Source organism: Halichoerus grypus, chromosome 4 (genome assembly GCF_964656455.1).
Source record: "Halichoerus grypus chromosome 4, mHalGry1.hap1.1, whole genome shotgun sequence".
NCBI lineage: Eukaryota > Metazoa > Chordata > Mammalia > Carnivora > Phocidae > Halichoerus > Halichoerus grypus.
The window spans coordinates 169,359,171-169,378,568 of NC_135715.1; the positions used below are offsets into that span (position 1 = coordinate 169,359,171).

At 35.4% G+C, this 19,398-nt stretch overlaps 1 protein-coding gene across 4 annotated transcripts in view; it reads right to left on the minus strand.

Annotated features, from left to right (window-relative positions):
* Nucleotides 1-19,398, minus strand: part of ERBB4 (erb-b2 receptor tyrosine kinase 4) — a 1,094,545-nt gene that overhangs the window by 320,500 nt on the left and 754,647 nt on the right. For all 4 annotated transcript variants that reach the window (XM_078071282.1, XM_078071280.1, XM_078071283.1 and 1 more), the window contains exon 5: nucleotides 12,597-12,662. In XM_078071282.1, the coding sequence (XP_077927408.1) occupies nucleotides 12,597-12,662 (66 nt within the window). The remainder of the gene's footprint in view (nucleotides 1-12,596; nucleotides 12,663-19,398) is intronic.

A 19,398-nucleotide genomic window follows, 5' to 3' on the forward strand; every position in this document is an offset into this window, starting at 1 on the left:
AGGAGGCATTCACAAATCAGGATTCTTTTCCTTTGGCAGGGCTGTACTTCCCTGGTAAGGAGTAAAGGTAAATGAGAATTTGATCAAAAATCCCCCCTCAACTCTTGAAATATTGCAGAATCTGCTGGTAAGACAATAACTGCCCAACGAATACCCTTAGATTCTCTGGCCAAAGTTGTTCTTGATAATAGAATACCTTGGTTATCTTTCAGCCAAACATCCAAGTGTTTGGGCGGACACTACCTCTTGTACCCATATGAACATTTCTGGAGAAGTGGAAAAAATCACCGAGCAAGCCACTGGGCTTAGAAACGTGTCACTTTCCACAGGGTCTTACTTTGCCTTATTTGATTTTGATCGATTTGGGTCTTGGGGAACATGGCTTTGAAGTGCACTCCAAACACTGGAAATTATCTTGCTTATAAGAATCAAAGTAATCTCTCCGGTGTGTTATATTCTCTCAAAAGCTTTAAATGCTTGTTCACAGCTGCTAACCATCAAGCAAATGATTTCCCTAAGACGAAGACAAAGATGAAGATGAAGAAGGGGGAGGAGGAGGAGAAGAAGAGGAAGAAAGAAGAAGGAGGAGGAGAACGTCACCTTAAAAATTGTGAAACTGAAGTTGTGGCTTAGGGATAGTACAGAGATCAGACAGAAAGCATGATGGCCTCTGACTACCCCACAGAGGATCCACGAAAGCTGTGAGAACTAACTACAAAACAGTAGCAGAGAGTGGTGCTAACGCCTTAAATTTAGATCATACCTCTCAGTTAAGCTGAGAGTCTGATCAAAAGGGCGGAATTGTTAAAAAGGAGACAGCAGGCCCAAAGTGGAGTCACTTCTGCCAAACTGTATTTCAGCAAACCAAGAATTAATACCTAACCCAATTGCAGTTTCGACCCCCTCAGGAATTCACCCTTAACCAGTCAATAGGGAGTTACCTGATCAGCACTAGTGAAAGAGTCTGCCAGAGAGAGCCCCTCCATTTCCCTTCCAAAAGCAATCTTGCCTGAAACCATGCATTATTTCCTAACAATTTCCTTTTTCCACCCCCCTTCCAATCTTAAAATTCTTTTATTTTCTACAGCTTGACAGAGCTCCTTCCACTGTTAGGTATGATGTTGCCAGATTCATGAATTGCTGAATAAAGCCATCTTCTCTTTAAATTTACTTAGTTGCATTTTTATCATTTAACACATCTTATATTATTTTATAATAGTTTAATACTTGATGGGGAAAATCCTTCGACATAGTTCTTTTCAAAGATATGGCTATCTTATTAATTGTATTTTCCAGAGATACTTTAGACTATTTTTGCTCAAAAAAAGTGGGGGGAGTAATTGATTGAAGATTGTTAAATGTGTAGCTTAATTTTAGAGGAACTGACCATGAATCTTCTCATTTTGGAATGTAATAATTCTCCATTCATTAAGTTTTCTGTTATATCTTGGCACAATACTGTAGTTTTATTTTTATTTTAAATAATCAGTAACTACTTGTGTCAGTCTTTCTTTCTGTCCTTTACCCTCCACCCCCCTCTGTGTTCTAGTCAATGAAATTAAATATGTCTTAAAAACATACAACATTGTAGAGGAAAATAAACATCTTAGGTAACAGTTATTGGAGTTCAAGAAATACTCAAAATAGTACCAAACCAGAAGAGGGGGCACCTGAGTGGCTCAGTTGGTTAACTGTCTGTCTTTGGCTCACTTCATGATCTAGGGGTCCTGGGATCAAGCCCCAAGTCCAGCTCCCTGCTCAGCCCCTCTGCCCCTCCTCCCTGCTCATGCTCACTCACGTGCTCTTTCTCTCTCTCCCTCTCTCTCAAATAAATAAATAAAATCATTAAAAAAAAAAAAAAAGAATAAAACCAGAAGGTATTCTTGTAGTCATAATGCTCTACTGGCTCTATCATAACAAAATTCATAGGCAAAAGGACTTTAGATAAGCCAAAAAAAAAAAAAAAAGATCAGGGAAGTAGTGATATGCAAAACCTATATTTTGGGGTCTATTTTTTATGACTTCACCATAAATTAATACAGTGACTATTTCTTTTGAAAATATCCAATGTAGAGAAGCAGCCATGATAATATTATAAATTATCCAATAATGCATAAAATTTATATTTGCTTGAGAAATGGAGTATGTCTGATATTAGGCAATTCACAATTCTTCTTATATAATGTGTAAAAATGCGGCTTGACACAGAGAACTTGATAAGTATCCAGTCATCTCTCCTCTTCCTTGTCATTCACATGCCATTTACTTAATTTTCCTCCAGTCAGACCAGTTAAGGCAATAAATAGATGATACATCTTGGATTAATGCAAGGCAGAACTCTAAAGATGGTATTTTTCTTCAGACTCGCCCAATTCCTTAACCATGAGAGTGGTAAGTAAGTATTTGCTTTTCCAAGAATGAAATCTCACATTTTTTTCTATTCCTGTAACAAATAGTGAGTATGAGTGTCCTGTTTATTAATGGACAGTCTGATGTCACATGTAGATAATTTTGAAATTTTCTTTTCAACAGTCAAATATAGTTATTCTAATGACAGTCAGCTCTTTGGCTGCAAAGATATAAATCATTCAGAATAAATTGTCATCACAACCAGAATAGCAAAATTCTTCTAGTGGTAACAATTCCAGATATTTCTGACTATTCTTTTCAATGTCCTCTCAGTATTCCTTCAAATGTATAGCATCCACTCTATAATCTTTCTGATTAGATTACCCATCTCCACAGTCTGCATTTCTGTAATGTAAGTGCCTGACATTAAGCTTTTTGATTGTAATGTAAGTGCATGACATTAAGCTTTTATTTGCTGACACATCCATTTCCAAGTCATCCATCTTAAATAAACATATGGCAGCTGTATGACACAGTTACCAGTAAAACACCTAGATAAAACAGACTGCCCCTAATGGGAGTTCCCCCTTTAGAAATCCCTGGGTAAACTAGATAACTGACCACTCTAATGACCCAGCGTTCCCCCTCCTACACCCTAATTCCCACTCATATGCTTTAAATTCGCCAATGAAGAATGAACCTGTGAGAACTTAGGCACCCTACCCTTGACCCCAGTAAAAGCAGAGCCCCAGCTCTGTGCTTTCTATCTCTCTATACTCATGACCTCACTTCATGGCCCTAGTACACGCCATGTACCCTGCAGGACTTGTGAATAATAAACCTTGTATTTTCAAAGTTCCCCGAGAGTTGTTGCTGTGGTGCACTTTGCAATCATAATAAGAACTCCAAGGGAAAGTCCAGCCACTGCGCTGGCTCAGGTTGGGGAAATACCTTTGGGGACTCACGGGACCAAGTGAGTACCCAAGAGCATTCCTAGCCAACAGCATCACTGTCCACAGGCTGAGACCAAACAGCTTCCCCAAACTATCTGTGCCTATGTCTGTCTAGGTCTATATCATCTACATCTATAGCTAATTACTGCACACAGACAGGAACACATACACACAAATATCTGAATCAGGCAAGGAAGCTTGAACAGAAATCATCTTTTTCAATCTTTTCATTGATAAGTGAGAGAACTTGAGAAAACTGAGGTTCTTAAAATTTGAGTTTGTTCAGGACCCTATCTCTGGTCTCCCGATGCTCCCAGTTCAGTATTATTTTTGACTTTTACAAACATTCCTCATTTTGTCTTGTACCCATTTCCAGAGAACAGGCACAAGTTTATATACTTTCTTTATACCCCTTTGATCTTTAGCATGACATTAAGCAATATCTCCTAAATCTGTATTAACTGTATTATATGGAGGACTTCAAATAACTATATCTCCTGTAGTTAAAACAAACAAAAACATCCCTTTCTTTTAAATCTTTGAAAAACGTCATCAAATTACAGCAAATATTATCACCTTATGTCAAAATAAACACATATTAGGGGAGATTATTCTCTCATTTTCTACAAGTAAATTATTGTGTCACTTTTGGAAATGTTTCAGATGGACACAATTTTAGAAATTATGCAAGTAATCAATTCATTGTAATGTTTCCCTTAATTTTACAACATCTCCAGAAACTACAAATCCAAAAAAGGAAAATAGGAAATAATTGAAATCGATAAGAAGGCTTATGGACATGCAAAGTTATTAGTAAAATACAAGGGTTTTAATTAAAGATGTTGGCTTTTTACAAAGGCTTGCTGTTATCCTGATTGATCGAGCCTGCTGGCTCAGCTCATTCTATTTTCCCCATTTGCTCCCATTTGCTTTTCTCTGCCCTAATTGGATATTTACCACATCGAAATTACCTTTTTAAACAACATTTGTTCCGCAGAGGTTGTAAATACAATTACACTTTAGACAAACTGTATGTGTATGAATGTACATGAGTATAATTAGTTTATTATTTTCATAATTTGTCATTTTGATTTTATAAGCTACAGGAAATTTTTGGAAATTTCATGGAAAAAAGTACAATCTAGTTTTCAGCTGTTACAATTTCGTGCTGAAATTTTGAGTAACAAAAATACATAATTATTTTCTTAGATTTTAATATTCTAAATTTCAGACATATTTTAGAATAAAAAGGCTATATATATTATCATCTATATATCTATATATCTGCATATATATATTTCTAAAGTTTGCACTAAAAGTAAATAGAATCCATAGGCCAGGCCAAGTAGTTTATTTTTCTATTATTAAACTGCAAGTTTTTGTATATTGCAACTACTGAAAGTAATTTTCTTTGTGCACAATATAACAAATTACTGAGGAAAATGCTAAATAATTTTTAAAATTTTCTAGCATATTCTATAATGTCTATATAGAAACATTAAATAACGTAAAGTGTTGTTTGGAATAAGTTTTTACTTTGCCAATATAGTAACCTCCATTTACAGTTGTCTACAACAGGACAAATACACAGCTTGTGTTAATTTCAATGTCATTCTATTTTTAATTTAAAATAAAGGATTATGCTACTAGGGAGAATACTGTAGAAGTAAGGGGTGAATTCCACCAGAAGTTTTCATTTGGTTGAAATAATGCCTTAGCTTTAATTGATTTAATGGATATCTCCATGGACAGAAGCATATTTGTTCACTCCAGTAGTTGAAACATATATTCCTCATTAATTTTTGTGGTGTGATATTTTGGTTTAGGAGACATGCATTTTGTGGGTTGGTTTTTTTTTTTTTTTTTTTGGCCTATTGTCAAATGCACTTATCTTTTTCAATTTGTTTCTAAGCAAGAAATGTCACCTGTAAAGGAACTGAGACGACTAAAGCGTATATGGAGTGGGAATCAGCCTAGCAACTTTTAGTTAATCAGCAGTTGAAGGCGTAAATCCTTTAATACAAAATTTGTGCAAACGTTGGGAGAATCAAGCTGTAATGTTTTTATATATGTTTTTCTCCCTCCTTCCTCAAAATGCAGTGCCTAACTGAGATGGCACCAGGTCTAGAAGGGTAAAGGAATGTGTAAAATGAACAACACCCTGCCTGATAATGGGAGGCTGGAGACAGCAGGCCTGATACTGTGCTGAAAGATAAAAAAAGGACAGGCAGTATCTATTTTAAATGAGATAAGTGTGCTTCATATATCTTGCAGGGACAGAGATAACTTTGTTCCTTTAATCATTATTATTTATTTCTTAAAGCTTAGTCTCTCTCACACCTAAACTTAGAGAGCTCAGAGCTTAGGACTCAGCTCTGATGAATAGAGAGAGTTGTCATTCTTACCAGTAAGCTTGCTAAGTAATACTTGTATAAGCTTCAGACTTCACATAGCAGATAAGTTTGTCTCCCCTGACATGACTACATTAATCCACTGAATCAATTTACTTAAGCTGTGCCGTGGAGCAATGTGGCCACGATTTAACTGAGCTGAAAAGTCCTTTCAAGTCGGAGTCGCTGCTTCACATGCAGTGCAGCTCTCAGGGTTCCATCCTAAGTTCTATTTTGACCTTTTGCCATGTTAACAAGAAACGACAGGCCCAAAATGGAGTCACGTTTGCTAAGCCCCACCAAGACTTGATACCTAACCTAACTGCAGTTTCAGTTTCTCCCAGGAGTGGAATTTTAAACCAATCAGTCTGAAATTTCCTGGTTAGAACTACTGAGGAAATCCACCTGATAAGACCCCCTGCCTTCCCCTAAGGGAAGGTAAACTTGCCTGAAATAATGCACTCTTTTTAATTTCCTGTCCCACCCTCCTTCAGCCTATAAAGTCCTTCCATTTTGTACAGCACCTCAGAGTTCCCTTCTGTTTGCTAAATGGGATGCTGCCTCATTCATGAATCACTGAATAAAGCCAATTAGATCTTTGAATTTACTCAGCTGAATTTTTCTTTCTTTCTTTCTTTCTTTCTTTCTTTCTTTCTTTCTTTCTTTCTTTCTTTCTTTAAAAAAAAAAAAAACAGCATCTCTGTCAGAAATATTCCTGTTAGATTTACAGGGTCAGTTCTAACATTAACATGACAAAGGATTTAAGGAGAATGAATTCAGTTACTTCAGAAAGTCAGATTCAGCAGTAAAAATGGAACACTTGGCTAGACTCTTCAAGCAGAATTTACTTACTTTAAAATTTATAAAATTCTTTAGGTTGTCTAAGGATTTGTTTTTAAGGAATTTGTTTAGAAAAATACTTTGTATTTTAGAAAAAAAAGATTAAAAAAATAGCTGTTGGCTCTGGAGTTGATAGTCTGAACATTATCAAATGCTATAGGGGAAAAATGACACACATTATTCAAATGTAACCAAAGCTCACTGTGGCACCCAATCCAGTACACAAAATCAGTTGCAAAATGTTACTAATTTTTACTTGAAATGTACACAATTCTATTGCAATATCTAGAGGTATGCATAGGGAGCTATTGTCCATAGTAAGCTGTCAATTTATTCACACTCTCCATTTCACGAGATCTATTAAAAACAGAAACTTCTTCATTTCTTCTTTTTAAAACTCCTGCCTCCAGCAGACCTCTCCTCAAGCTTACCATTGTTGTACTCTGCATTTTTGTTTTGCCATTTCTCTATTCAGAGATATTTTCACTCTGATTACCACTCTGCTTCATTTCACCTTAACAAGGCATTCATTATCAGGGACTTGTTCTCTCAGAGCCTGAATCTTTTGTCTCTACCAAGACTTCTCGCCATTTAGTGACACAGAGGATAATTCCTGGCACATTTTCTGTTTTAGGAAGGGACACCTGTGGGAAGATGTCAGCATTGATACGCTGTGGTGAGTGAAATGTATTCTTAACGTCAGTTTCCTGAGCTGACTTGCGGGGTTTTTAAATACTTTCACCTTCTTTCCCTAATGTATGGTAAGTCTCAAAAATAATTATACACAGAAGACAGGGAAATATTTGGCAAATCATGAAGTTGAATATCTCCAGAGAAACCCTCATTGAAGTGAATTTATTTCAGTCATCGGAAAAGAAATAATTTCTAAACAATATAAGACTACATCATTTAGATCCTAAAACATACTTTTGTATGGCCAATCAATAAAAACAGAATATTGTCAAAAACTTGCAGTCTTGGGGCACCTGGGTGGCACAGTCTGTTAAGAGTCTGCCTTTGGCTCCAGTCATGATTCCAGGGTCCTAGGGTCGAGCCCCGCATTGGGCTCCCTGCTCAGTGGAGAGCCTGCTTCTCCCCTTTCCCCTTTCCCCTGCTTGTGCTCTCTCTCTCTCTCAAATAAATAAATAAAATCTTAAAAAAAAAAAAAAAAGAAAAAACTTTCACAGTCTAGATTTTCTGATTTTTAAGACGTTCAGTCAGGGTTCAGAGAAAAGTGTCTCTCAAGTGGGCCTAAGGTTAAGTAATATATTTTAACTAACAGGCTATGAGAAATCTAAAGGAAGCCTGAAAAATTTTACATTTTTAAAAAATTTTGATCACATATGATCAAATTCAGAATTCAGAACCGCTATAGAATCTCTCACAAAGTCTAACTCTAAAAAAAACCAAACAAAAAAAACATATTTCTAAAATTCAGGTCTTACAGTAAGTATGTCTTTGAGTAGTTCCAAAATATATTTTGCCTCGGAATGGTGGGCACTTTAAATATGGATAAGTAATTTACCTTTCAAGTAGCTCAAACAGGGAGGGAGAGAATAGGAGCGAATGTCAAGGGCAAGTAGCCTCCACTTCACTCAGGGTTTTTGTCTTTTTATTCCTCAGCTGTGGGTATCAGTAGTCTTCACAAGGTGAAACTAGCCTACAGGAATTTCACTTCCACATCTATTCATTCATATTTAAGATGGATTACGTTTTCGAACAGTATCTCCTTTAACTTATTAAAATATTAGCTATTATTTTTTAGGTCCTTAGTATATACCAAAAGAAATCTAAGCATTTCAACTACATTATTGCATTAAATTTGATTCCAAAACAACAACCCTCTGAGGTAAGTGTAATTATCTCCATTTTTAGATTTGGTAACTGAGATTTAGAAAGATTAAGTCAGTTTACCATGACAGAATATGGAAAGAACTGGGATTTGTATCATCTGGCTGATTTCAAATCCAATGTCCTTGTCCACTAAGCTGTGCTCTACAATGTGGTATACGGGAAACCGTTTTATCTTTAGACTCAGGACACTCAGGTTGAAATCCCAGGTATTAGCTGTGTAAATTTAACAATTCCCTGATCATTTCCTCAGTGTACATTTCCCCAATTGTAAAATGAGGTATATGATAACTCTCTTTAATTCACAGGAATATGGTGAAAGTAAATTTTAAAAGGAAAGCTTTTTATAAATTATAAAGATCCTTGCAAATAAATACTATTCTAAAGTTTATATTTGCACATATCAGATACATGTAAATGCTTGTTGAATTTAATTTTGATAGACTCTGTGGAATAGGCACAGAGATCATTAAGCCAATTTTAGGTCATAATAGTAAGAAGCCTAATTTCTATGCTAAAAAATTAGGTGAATTAATTAGTAGAATAGAATACTATTCTAAAGTTTATATTTGCACATATCAGATACATGTAAATGCTTGTTGAATTTAATTTTGATAGACTCTGTGGAATAGGCACAGAGACCATTAAGCCAATTTTAGGTCATAATAGTAAGAAGCCTAATTTCTATGCTAAAAAATTAGGTGAATTAAATGATTTCATGCTGATGTTTTGATGAGGCTTGATGATTTTCTTAGTCAAGACTGCCTCCCATTCCCACTTGGTGGCAAGTAAAAAAAGTAATTTAGATGTACTAGAAGAACCTTGTGTTTTTTAAGGCGCCTAGGGATAAACGTGCAGCTGCATCTCATGAAGGCCAGAGAACCAGTAGGTAAGAACTGTTACTCTCTCTTTGTCTCTGTTTTTTGTTTGCCTCTGTATGACTGATTTATTTACCAGGTTCAAAAAGGAAACGTCCACTAGGTTTAATATCTCCTCAAGTTCAAATTTCTAAGGTAGTATAACCAGAATTTCTGGATCCCAAATCCAAATTCTCTGGGGAGAGAATCTCATTGGCCCAGCATTGGCCAATATTTACTCTTATTACAAGATTTCTCATTCTCAACCTTCAGTACTTTTAAAATTTCATGATGAATAATTATTCTTTGTTTGGGTGGGGGTGGAGTGAGGTTCTCCTGTGCACTGTAGGATGTTTGGCAGCATCCCTGGCCTCTACCTACCAGATGCCAATAGATGCTCCCCCAACCCCTACTCAGTGTTGTAACACCAAAAATATTCAGACATTATCAAATGTCCCCTGGGGGCAGAGTCACCTCTGGTTTAGAAACACTGCCCTGTGACTAAGGTTAGAGCATCACAAAACAAACATGGCCTCAATGACTCACCCCTCTAGAAGGGGCTAGTTCTCAGAGGAAGAAAGGTGTCTGCTTGGCAATTATCCTAAAAGTTGTCTACTGTAAGAATAAGAGATGGTGAAAAATATGATTTTTTTTACTAACCTTTGTATATTTTTTACTAACATAGCCAAATCTCTTAAAATTAATTAAAAGTTTCAGAATTTTGAGTACTGTATGAATTGAAGGCATATTTAATTTTCAAAGTTAGAGAACACTCATGTGTGCTGTTTTCTCATTCTTTTGATAGAGTGATTTCCAAAACTTTGGCTCCCTATCAATTAAAGAATGATTATTCAGCCCTAAAATATTACTACTACTACTACAAAAGAACAATTTGTACTATATTTTTCTATTCTACAAAAATACATATAAAATGCAACAAATATTAAATTGACTAAGATAGTTTTATTTGATTTCATTCACTAAGAGTATTATTAAAAGTACTACATGGGACTTTTGATCCAGAAATAATGGCATACGCCTCCTTTTCCCTGCCCTTCCTTACTAAGAACAGCTATACCATGGAAATAATGCAAAAGGCAATAATGCAAAGGAGAACTCTGAAAGGTGTTGAGACAAAGGCAGACTGGTTTGGGACCCTGAACTGGAGGAACAACACAGTAGTAGGCATCTTATGTCTCTCTACCCAACAGAAGAAAGGAATCCAAACTAGCATTCCCTAAATGGAAGCTAGCAACAGAAAACAGCCCAGGTAGGCTTAGGCATTCCCCAGATTTAACTTGTGGGCCTCAAGAATGCAAGGTGAGGTTGGCTAGCCTGAGAGTCCCCTCTCCCTCCAGAAGACCAGGGGTGGGTGGGGGGACCCACCAGAGGGGCCCAGCCACAACCAGCAGCCGACCCGGGAAGTGTCATTGATCCCTTGGTAAAAGAAGTAAGTGAATGAGTAAAAATTCATTTTTAAATTTGACAACTCAGAAGTTTTTTGCCATGAGAGGACCTGAGGACCTCTACACACTTCCACAATTTCCATGGTTACTTACCACTTCATCACAGAGTATTACAACCATTCTTCTATATTTTAGAAATCTTGACTCTGTGCAAATGGCCACATCAATGTTATTTCAGCATCATGTGCAACTCGATTTCAACTACTTTGCTGTTAAAACATTGTCTACAAATATTGTAGTGAATTTATTTCACATATTAATCTAATCTTTACAATCATGCTTAAAATTCTTGCCAAAACATAGCTGCCATAAAACAGTATTTCTGTCAAATAAGTTAACTTAAGTCTACACTGAGATACTGTGTTTCATCTAACTTTTTGACAAAGACCGGAAAGTTTGATAATATACTGTTTTACCCAGGGAATAGGGAAACAGGCATTCACACACATTGCTTCTTGCAGAGAAAACTTTTACAAACTTTACAGAGAACAAGATTTCCATGTTAGTGATTTCTATCAAACTGCATAAACACATGTCCTTGACCTTGTAATTACCACTTCCAGGAATTAACACTACAAGTGAATTTATGCATATATGCATGGAATAAAAAAAAATCAAGGTGCATTATAGCATGTAAAGCATGCTAGCATTTGAGTGAAAAATGGGCTGGAACATACACATATTTCCTACTGTGTGCATAAATAGTCTCTGGAAGAATACACAAAAGTAGCCAGTAACATTTTGTTGCCTAGGGGTGGCTGAAGGACAGAGGCAGAACAAAAGTGGGAAGACATTTTTACTTTATGTTCTTTTATATTTTATGAATGTTGAACACGAAAATGTCCATGAATTATTTTTTTTAAAAAGAAAGAAATCATTTACCAAAGAGAATATTTTTTCCTATACCTGTTTCTTTGGTGCCTTACAGTAAAGTAATTATTTTTGTATTTCCTTATTGAAACAGAACCTAACAAATATGAATTGAGACAAATTAGAAATATCTGGACTTTCATCCAACAGTATAATAAATTTCCACAATATCTAATATTTGTATATTCATACTTTTGATAAGATTCTCTGTCTTCTATGCTAATAAAGGAATAAATTTCAAATTGCCACCACACTGGTTTCCATATATTATTCCAGCTGTTGTTATTGCAGCAGGAAGAAAAATCTTTACCACTTATATAGAGCATTTTGTTTTTCCTTTTTAAAGAAACCATTTATCCTTAAGATTAGTAAAAATTCAGTGCTGATTTAAGTATGGCTTTAAGAATGCTGAAAAAAATAGATACTTGTCTTTGTATTCAATATACTTTGTTTTTAAGCGTCTTAGCAATGATGATAACTTATATTTACTTTAATGACTAATGCAAGAAACAATATAGGCAAGGGCAAGATACACTGTTATTTAATAGTTAATCTATATCCATAATTCATACAGTTAATCTCTGTGCCTAGAATAGAGTGGGGACACAGTGCTCTGTTTTTTCTCTCTTTTTTTCTTTTTCTAATAAATGAATGGTGTTATAACTACCGGGGAAAAGTGCTGAGATACTCGGTTAAGCTCAAATGGACTTACTATTTTGTACACATTTGGATTTCCTACTTTCTCTGTTATACAGACTCTTAAAACATGGTTAATATCAGCACATCTGTGTTGTTGATAGCATTAACCTGGAAACCACGAAGAAATGTAAGAAACAATTATATATTATGTTTCACTTGAAAGCTATGAAATTAGGCAGTTTACTTGAATAGAAACAAATCCACCACAAAGAAGCAAAAGCTCATTTTCATGTTTCTGATGACCCAGAAGTGTGAAAAGCATCAATTATTAAAATTTCTTGACCATTTCAAGCCCATGCCTTCTCAGTGTTGAACACTTACAGGTCTGGCAATGATTTTCTGTGGGTCCCCAGCATCGGCCAGTACAGGACTTATGACAACGTCCACCTGTAGAATAGGAAAAAGCACATATACATTATAATCTTTCACTCTTTGACTAGAAGCAACTCTTCAATGAAAACATTCTTGCTCCTTTATGCGGATTTTTATGTTATACTATAGTTGAAACATAGCTCATAAAATGCCCACTTGAGTTGAATGTCAAATGCATATGAAGCTGAAATACAATCTCCTGATACTCAAAATCTTCTCATCATTTTATAAGAAGTTTCAAGCATTTAGGGGCACCTGGGTCGCCCAGTGTGTTAAGCATCCAACTCTTGATTTGGCTCAGGTCATGATCTCAGGGTTGTAAGATTGAAGCCCAGAGCCCCACATAGAGCCCAGAGTCAGGCTCTGCACTCAGCAGGGAGTCTGCTTGAGATTCTCTCTCTCCCTCTGACCCCCCAATCCCCCACACCTGTGCTCTCTCTCTCTCTCTCTCTCTCAAATAAATAAATGTTTTTAAAAAGTTTCAAGCATTTAAAACATAAACTTCTTAGAAAGTTTAATTTCAGTTATTTGATACCCTCTTTTAAAAATTTTGTTGATACCACCTTCATTTTCAAATACAAACTTTTATCTCCTATAGCAGTATCTTCCTCTTAAGGACTTTGCTACTCTAGGTATTTGGCTCAGCAAATACAGTTGTCCCACAGAGAAATTCTCCTAAGGACTCAGCAAAAGAATATTAGCTAGGAGAAATCATATATAATGACTTTCTTTGAAAGTCTGAATTTCATAGGTTCGCTCTAAGTATTTGTGGGTATAAAGGTATAGAAGTGCTTATTTTTAGAATAAAAAAGTACACCTGAAAATCTATTAAAGACTAAAGCTTTTCTATAACATAACTCTTATTAAACCTTCTCTTAATTTTCTAATATTAATTGTGAATGGGTATATGCCTATATAAGATGTGTATTCTAATGTAATAAACTATATTGTAAAAATTATGAAATAGAGTTATATCAAATGTTTCCTTCTTTCTTTGACTCATAGGTTACAACTCTTCAACTTGAAAGATCTTACAACTTGGGCAGTTTTTTTGTTGTTGCTGTTGTCTTGTTTTGTTTTTCTCTCTCTCTTTAAGAGACTGCCTGAGTGAACTTGTTGTGTTAAATGCTCTCACAGTTAAGGAGCAGATTCAGCAGACACACTTTCTCAGGCTGAACCTCAGACCATCCAAATTGTCTACCCTTCTGCAAGTGAACAGTATTATCTCCAAGTTAATGTAACACTTAGGCTCAATTCCAGTCACCTTCTTGAAAGTATCAGGATCCTTGCCACAAAAGAGTTTATTTAAGGCAATTCTGTTTCTGAAGCACTGTAGCTGACATCACCAGCGTATGATATCCTGTCACTCTGCCATCTGTTTATTTAGATCCAAACACATTATAACTACATAATGCAAGCTCATTCTAGCTGACAGGAAAAGGACTCCATCTGGCCTGAACAATATAACTTTAATCAGTGATAATGATAATTATTATTAAAAACCTACTGGAGCTCTTTTGTACAATGCTAATAAATCTAATTTGATTTATACCAGCGGAAATTAGAAAGGGCTGTGAGACAAAATGGGAAGCACAGAAAACTCTGAGTACAAACTTTTTTATGAGAAAGTAGCTAAGGTTAATATATTTCTTTAGATGTGTTAAAATCTTTTAAATCAACCCATTAAGTGGTCTGTTAATTAAAGATATCTGAACCAGAAGATGATCTACTATTTAATCTATGACTTCTTTAATTGTGTTAGAGGCTAGTGAAATATTTAGCTGTATTCACTGTGACCAGAGCACTCTCGGTAGCTGGGGGGGGGGGGGGGGGGAAGCTAAGTAATAGTGGACATTTTAATATACTCAGTGTTCCATTTTTATTAGATTATATATTTTCTACCTTCTTATTCTTGCAGTTTTGATTTAGCACCCCAAGACCTATGCCTAGATCCAGTATAAAAAGGAATATTACTAGAAATTTGGTTTATGGTTCTTGACAAAGTATCATGACAAGAGCCACCTAGTTGGAAACAAATGATCTAGTACCCACACACACACAAAGTTTAAATAATTTAACCTTCACTATGTACATGTTGTTAGGAAATTTTGTTTGGTAGTGTCCATTTTTTCTTCAGATTTAAACAAAAATATCTATTACTGCTATAAAAGGAAGCTAACAACAACCGCCCCTCTTCTGGGATTTTACTCAGTCTTGTATTCCCTTCAACCCTTTTGGAAACCAAGAGGAGGAGGATCACTTGGCTCACACATTTCAGAATTCTATTACTACACACATGGGAGGAACCATGACCTCAATGTGCTCCACAAATTGTTGCTCATTCTGGCCTGCCCTTCATTTGACTGTCTTTGACTCTTTGGAATATGCCGACACATTCAGTTCAGCTTTAGTCTTCAAAACCGTGCTATATATGGCCCTTGGGAAAACACTATTTTCACTGAGTTGTTGCAATTCAGTAAGTGTCAAAATATCTGCAAAATCTGGAGGTATTTCTGAATTAACGTACTTGCCATACTTTCATGTCTGCAACCTTCGTTTGATTCTTGTAGGCAACTGGGTAGTGTAGTTTAATATGCTTTAAAATATGCTTTTAGGTTTTTTTTTCAACATTTCTGCTGCACACAAGTTTAAAAAAATGAGAAGATAGGTGAGGGGTTTCCTTATTAACTACCTATCTAGAATAGGAAAAATGAAACAAAACAAAAAACAACTACAATTTTTTTCCCCTACCTTCTTCCCATCTATTTATCCAAAAGTATTTTTTCAGTTCCTTCTGCATCTGTGTATGAGGAACTATGTTAAGTATCGAAACAGACATGGTGACTTCTCTAATAGAGTTTAGAATTAATTTAGCATTATTTTAAAGGGAAAGGATTTTGGTTACTCTGTATCTAATGTTCACCTTCTATGGGGTTTAAGGAAAGAAGCCAACAAATCTAAATTTTTAACAGTCCTCTTACTCAGGCAAGAAGAGTTGGATGCAGCCAGGTTGAGTTGGACCATTTCCAATGTAATGCCTGGTGGCTTGGAAGTCCACTCCATTCCTTATACAGTGATTTATCTATATGACATCTAAAATGAGATCAGCCCAGAGCATTTCAGTGGAGAGGATAAGTATGGCCCATGAAGGATCCCCTGTGTGTCCTCTACAGAAAGAAAAAAACTTTAATCATGGCCCATTATCTTACTGAGAACTTCCTGTTTTCTATTCTCAGATTCTCAGGCATTCAGTGTCTCAGGAGGGCTGATTTCAAGAGGAAAAAAGACCATATATTCACAACTCTTTTACTGTGAATTAATTTTATAAATAACTTCTCTAGTAGTATGTTTCTAAAATGAGGACAGCAGAAAGAAGAGATAGATACTAGTCTATGTAAATGGAAAAAAATGTTTTGGGGCACGGAGACTTTGCCAGCGTTGTCCAAATCTGCCTATTTCAAAGTCTCAATCTACTACAGGATTCTCTTCCATTGTTTATTACAATAATTCTTTTAAAACTATGTGAGGAAATGTGCCACTTAAAAAATAAGAATCTGACATTTCCATTCAGCTTAGTGATAGCATAGTTATTTAAATCAATACTCCTACCTCTTGTCACTCTGACTCAAAGAGGTGAAATATAAAATAAAACACAATTTTAAACAAATATTTCTGTTCACTTTAGCAACCATTTTAATCTTTTAAAGTAAGTGCTGATTACTGCACATCAGCATTAATTTAATTCATAATCACCTCTACTTTGACAACTCATTATTCATCACAGAAGTTAGCAAATATGACTAAATTCATCTTTTATGCTTGTCCAGCAGAAGTTATTAAAAACGTAGCTTTTGCTTTTTTTTTTTTTTTTTTTTTTTTAGGAACTAGAGTCCCTGAGCCACTTTGAAAATTCATGCTAGAAGTTTTGCTCGTTTGTGGGATTACCTGACAGAAGAGATGGGATTTAACATTTACCTCTGGACTGCTTTCTGCAAGTAATATGCCAAGACAGTAGTTACAAAATATGAAGTCACTGGCAACCATAAAAGATTATATCCTCAAACTGCTTCTAGCTAAAGGCAACGCAGTTATATCCCTGGATTCTTCTTTTAGTCCTTTTAAAAACTGGCAGTCTTGACCTCTTAAAACTTCCTTTACTGGGGAAAGAGTGAAATAATAGTATCTTTTTCACGACCCTATAATTCAGAAGGGAGAAGTGGAACATTTATTGGAAGTCTACACTAAATCAGTCCCTATTCTTGAATGGATGATAAAAACATGAATAAGTAAATGCCCTGCCCTCAAGGAGCTTTCAAGGACCAGGAAATAAGTAGAAGAATAGGCAAATAATTATGATAATCATATTTGCTAAAATATAGGTATGCATAAAGTGGAGAGGATGGATTTGAAAGAGGCTCCATGGAGGGGCAGGCATTTCAATTGGGCTTGAATATCTAGTTTGTCAGAAGATAAGAGGAAGGAAGTTCAGGCTCAATGATTAACCTAAGCAATGACACAGAGGCATGGATGCACACAACTCTTTGGGGCCATAACGAATACTTTATAGTCCTTTGAGCTATTTGCATTGGGACAGCATCTGGAGGGTAAGGTTACAAAGTGTCTTGAAAATCTTCTAAACAGGTTACAGTTTACTCTGTGCAGGTGTTATGGAGTTGGTCAAATTTTTAAAAACTGAAATTATGTGGTTTGATCTGCAGGGTGGAAGAGAATTTCAGGTTATGGTTCCCAAAAGTTAGTGTTGAGATTTGAGAACCTATGCAAAGTGCTGATTTTATAGTCTGGGGCGAGTGAGGTACAGGAATCCATATTTTAAAAAAGCAATCCCAGGGATTCTGATGATGAAGTTTCCAGATGACAAAGTATGTCTAAGAAATAATGGTCTGGCATATAATTCCAAACATCATAGTCATATTTTGAGACAATACTTTAACCATAACATTTGATCAGATGCTTGGTAACCAAACTCACAGGATTAAATGGTGTAAAAATCTAGCAGTCTCTTATTTCTCAGTGTGCACTCTTTGTTTGTGAATGCATTTCCAGCAGGTTGCATTTTTTCCCCCAGCAGTCCTAAAAAACACATAGCTTTTTTTTTTTCAAATTTAAACTATTATAAACTGCCCATATGATAGTAAAGTCACAATATGCTTCCAGCAAATGGTATGTTAGTATTATTATTTAATGATATTACTCTAATGTGGAATTGCCCCTTTTTTAATCAGATGTTAATTCTCCGCTGTTTTTGTCTTACAGCTCTCACTGTCCTGTGTTTGTTCATCCCCACACTTTTGTGTTACGTAAATGACTTTACAGTTTTCTTCCCATCTCAGCTCAATCTCCCTGTCTTGCCTATGATTTGAAAGTTAACTATTGGATGAAAGCTTTAAATTTTATACATATGCTCTTCAAAAAATGATAGGCAAGTATTTTCACTAACTAGGAAGACAAAGTTAAATTAAAAAAATATATATACATGGAATTTTTCATCTAGCAATAAGTTAAGTCAGGAGTTAGCAGTTCAAAATATTTTAGGTAATCACTGGATTGAAAGAAATAGGTAATGTCAACATCATTACACTTGTTTTTCTACATGCACCATCGCGTTATTCAGTCAAGCAATCTACAGTCCAAGGATTTAGAGTAGCATACGTCCTCATATAATCAAGATTAATTTTGAACAGAAGTGTAAAATACATCAAGTTTAGTCTGAAACACCTGTATCCACCCATCTTCTCAGGGATTCAACTCCCCACTGGTGATCTGTAATTGCCAGAGCACACAGGATCTATCTCCCGGTACCACCTCAGATAGGATTATAGACACATGGCTAATGGATGGACCAGTTATTTGGCACACAGAATTGTGCAAAGGTTTGAAGTACCGAGCCTATTGAGCAAATTTTCATTTTTCCTAAAGCCTTCTGTAAACACAAATAAATCTAGAGGAGAAATCATAATGGCAAAAATCTCATGTGCAAATAGAAGCTGGACAGGGTGGGTTGGGAAAACCTATAGGAGTGCCTTTTTAAAAACCTATTCAGTTGTACATAGGGCCAAGTGGCTACTCCATTAGCATGCTCAGTGTAGATTCGCTTCTACATATTCAGGTAGAACAGCCGGATCTACACAAATTTCACACTCAAAAGGAAATTTGATGAGAATCTAGTTAGAATTTAAGATTGTTGATCATCACTTACATTTATAGCCTTATGTGGTCATAAGTTACTGATAGTTAGAAGTAATGGAATACATACGCCAAAATAAAACAGACATTAACAGACTAAAGGAATTTTATTTCCCATTGAATGGAAAGATCTGATACAGTATCTAGTTACTGTTCTGTGAATTCTATACTCCTCGCACACCTCCAAATTTCTTTAGGCTACTATAATTAATAGAAAAGAACTCAGAATACTAGTAACAGGGCCCAAATCAATAATAAATCAATATCAATAATAAAAAATGACTCAAATTATAAAGAAAAGTTAAATTTTTCCTGAAAACCTATTTCATACTTGATAGTATGTCATATTGATACATTTAAATATTTTTATATTTTATATTAAATATTTCATATTTGATACTGTCAAGCATTTCTTCCAAATCAAGTAATTAGAAAGCATCAATTATCACTGTTTGTAGCTGTTAGCACAGAATGGAATACAGGAATTCCACCTACTGTGGAACAGAAATAGTTCTAATCAATGTCAAATACATTTCTGAACATATAA